The 2500-nt window shown below is 50.1% G+C and overlaps 1 protein-coding gene across 4 annotated transcripts in view; it reads left to right on the top strand.

Annotated features, from left to right (window-relative positions):
* fbrs (fibrosin) overlaps positions 1–2500 on the top strand; it is a 22558-nt gene that overhangs the window by 19552 nt on the left and 506 nt on the right. For all 4 annotated transcript variants that reach the window (XM_029455686.1, XM_029455685.1, XM_029455684.1 and 1 more), the window contains one exon: positions 1–2500. This exon is cut by the window's left edge and continues 614 nt beyond it; it is cut by the window's right edge and continues 506 nt beyond it. In XM_029455686.1, coding sequence (XP_029311546.1) covers positions 1–1169 — 1169 coding nt within the window. In that variant the 3' untranslated portion in view covers positions 1170–2500.

Here is a 2500-nt window from a genome sequence, read left to right as displayed (position 1 = left end):
CACACCACCATCGTTCTGGTACTCCTTCCTCCTCCTCTCTATCACTGACTCCCACTTCTGGTGTTCCCCTCATGTCGCACACTCCAAATCCTCCTTCGCACCAACACCCACACCACCCACACCACCCACACCACCCACACCACCAACACCAACACCATCAACAACAACAACAACACCATCAACAACAACAACAACAACACCAACAGCACCAGCACCAACAGCACCAGCAGCACCAACAACTCCAACAACTCCAACAACTCCAACATCAACACCAACAACATCAACACCAACAACACCAACACCAACAACACCAACACCACCTCTCCCTGCTGGACCGCTCCAGGGCCATTGAAGCGTATCTGGGCAGCACAGGTGCTGCAGGTCTGGTGATGGGTCCAGGAGGAGAACGTTTCCACCATGCTCCAGGACAAGGGCCGTCGCAAGGTCCACACAGCTTCACCTGGGATCCCTGGAGGGAGCTGGCGGCTCAGCAGCAACATCAGCATCGCAGGGAGGCTTTGGCACTTCGCTCAGACCCTCACCTCGCCCTGCGATCCGACCCACATCTGGCCCGTCTGCTCCAGCATCAGCGCCTTCTGGAGGCAGAAAGGGCAGCTGCGGCAGCCAACCCTCACCACCCTCCGACGTCTACCTCTTCTGCCTCCGCCTCTGCTGTCCGCCAGGAGTTCGGCCTAATGGCGCATCACTTCGACCGCCCTCCTCACCTCGGACACCCAGGAGGAGGGCTGATCGATGAGGATCAGCGTGCCCAGATCCTGAGGGAAGACTTTGAGAGGGCTCGCTACTTTGGGATGCACCCACACATCCCCCCTGGGTCTCACCTCTCAGGCCCCTCTCATGCTGCTACTGCCGCTCACCTGGAGCAGCTCCACTCCGGCCTTCTCTCCCACTCGCTCCCCCACGGAGCCTCTCCTGCTTCCCAGCACCACGCTGGCCTCTTTGCCCGTCTTGGTCAGCTGAACCAGCACCACGTGCCCAACGGTATCCTGACAAAGACCCCTGCAGGCTTGGTGGGAGCTCTGGCGATGGGGGCGCCGCCTCCGCTCATTCCGTCCATCACCAGCCGGTCGTCCACGCCTCCCCGTAGACTTGGAGGACCAGCTGAGCTGGCACTGTACAGCATCCACAAAGACGGAGAGTCCAGATAGTACAGGGACAACACTGGAGGAGATTAAGGGAAATGTCAGGATCACTGTGCTGCTCTCAACCTGCCCCCTTTTCCTCTTGCAGACTACTAAACCCTCCCAGTTACACAACCAAACCAGCTCCAGTCTGCCCCCAAAAAAATGGGAAACCACAGGTGCTTTTCATTATGCTAACATTTTTCCTCGCTTCCCTTCGCGTCTTAGCTCCTCCCAGCAAGGATGTGAGAGAGAGAGGGAGAGGGAGAGAGAGAGACACGAGGAGCCAAAGCTGCCAGACGAGAAATGCTCGTCAGTTACTTATGCTCCAAAAACTGTGTGCAACATGTGGAGGTGTGGCATTTATAAGACACAGCACTTGATAAAAGACTTCCGCGTAGGACCTGTTTCCTCAATCTAAGCTCCTCCAGAAGCCTCTACACTTCTCCTCAAGGTGAATAAGAGATTGGAAGATCTTCCATGATGGCGGAGGGGGGGCGATTTTCAGGTCACAAGAGGAGAGAGGACTGGAGGAAGCAGAAATTAGCGTAATGAAAAGCACCCCATGGCTGGCTGCAGGTGATGGAAAGGAGGGAAATGCAAGAGTCATCAGTGTGACTTCTTGGAAATATGCGCAATGGTTCTATCAGTGCAATTTAAAGGTACATGGTTTCTGTGCATCCTTAGTGTATTTTTATTTTATACTGGCTGTTGGTTATTACAGTCGTCAATTTCATAAGCTGTAGGAAGAGGCAGAGGACAGCTTTTCTTTCGTCAGGTGATCCATGCTTTTCAGTAAGCCTTTTTCCGGGGTGGATTGGAAATGACTTCCATAGGGATGTACACTGTGAAAACATGTCAAGGGGTCATCCTCAGCTTCTCATGGGATATTATTATTATTATTATTATTATTATTATTATTATTATTATTATTATAAAACCTTCTTCTACATAAATCAACACTGATTAGGTATTGTGGATGAGGATTTTTAGAAAGGTAAAAGGGGTGCTTTCTGTTCTGTCTTTGTTTGTTTTTTGGTCATTTTGGAAAGACGATTACTGATGAGACCATTTTTAATGATGATCGGTAAGCATAGCACCTCCTGCTTTACCCAAAAATCTAACCCCTCAGCTCAATTGACAATGAGATTCAACCTTCTTTTTTTGGCTTGTTTTTTTTGTTTTGTTTTCAAAGGATGAATGGCAAAATGAACTGTGCTACACTGTGTGATTGAACACAGTATGTTAGAGCTTCCTGTAACTGTTTCCCACTCTCCTCTTGACTATATGAGCAGGACCAGATTATAGTAGTCTAGAGAAATTGCCTTTGTAATTATTATTCTTAACATTAATTATCT

This window comes from Cottoperca gobio, chromosome 19 (assembly GCF_900634415.1).
Source record: "Cottoperca gobio chromosome 19, fCotGob3.1, whole genome shotgun sequence".
Lineage (NCBI taxonomy): Eukaryota > Metazoa > Chordata > Actinopteri > Perciformes > Bovichtidae > Cottoperca > Cottoperca gobio.
The sequence above is the reverse complement of the archived record's forward strand: the minus strand, read 5'-3'. Positions and strand labels throughout refer to the sequence as shown.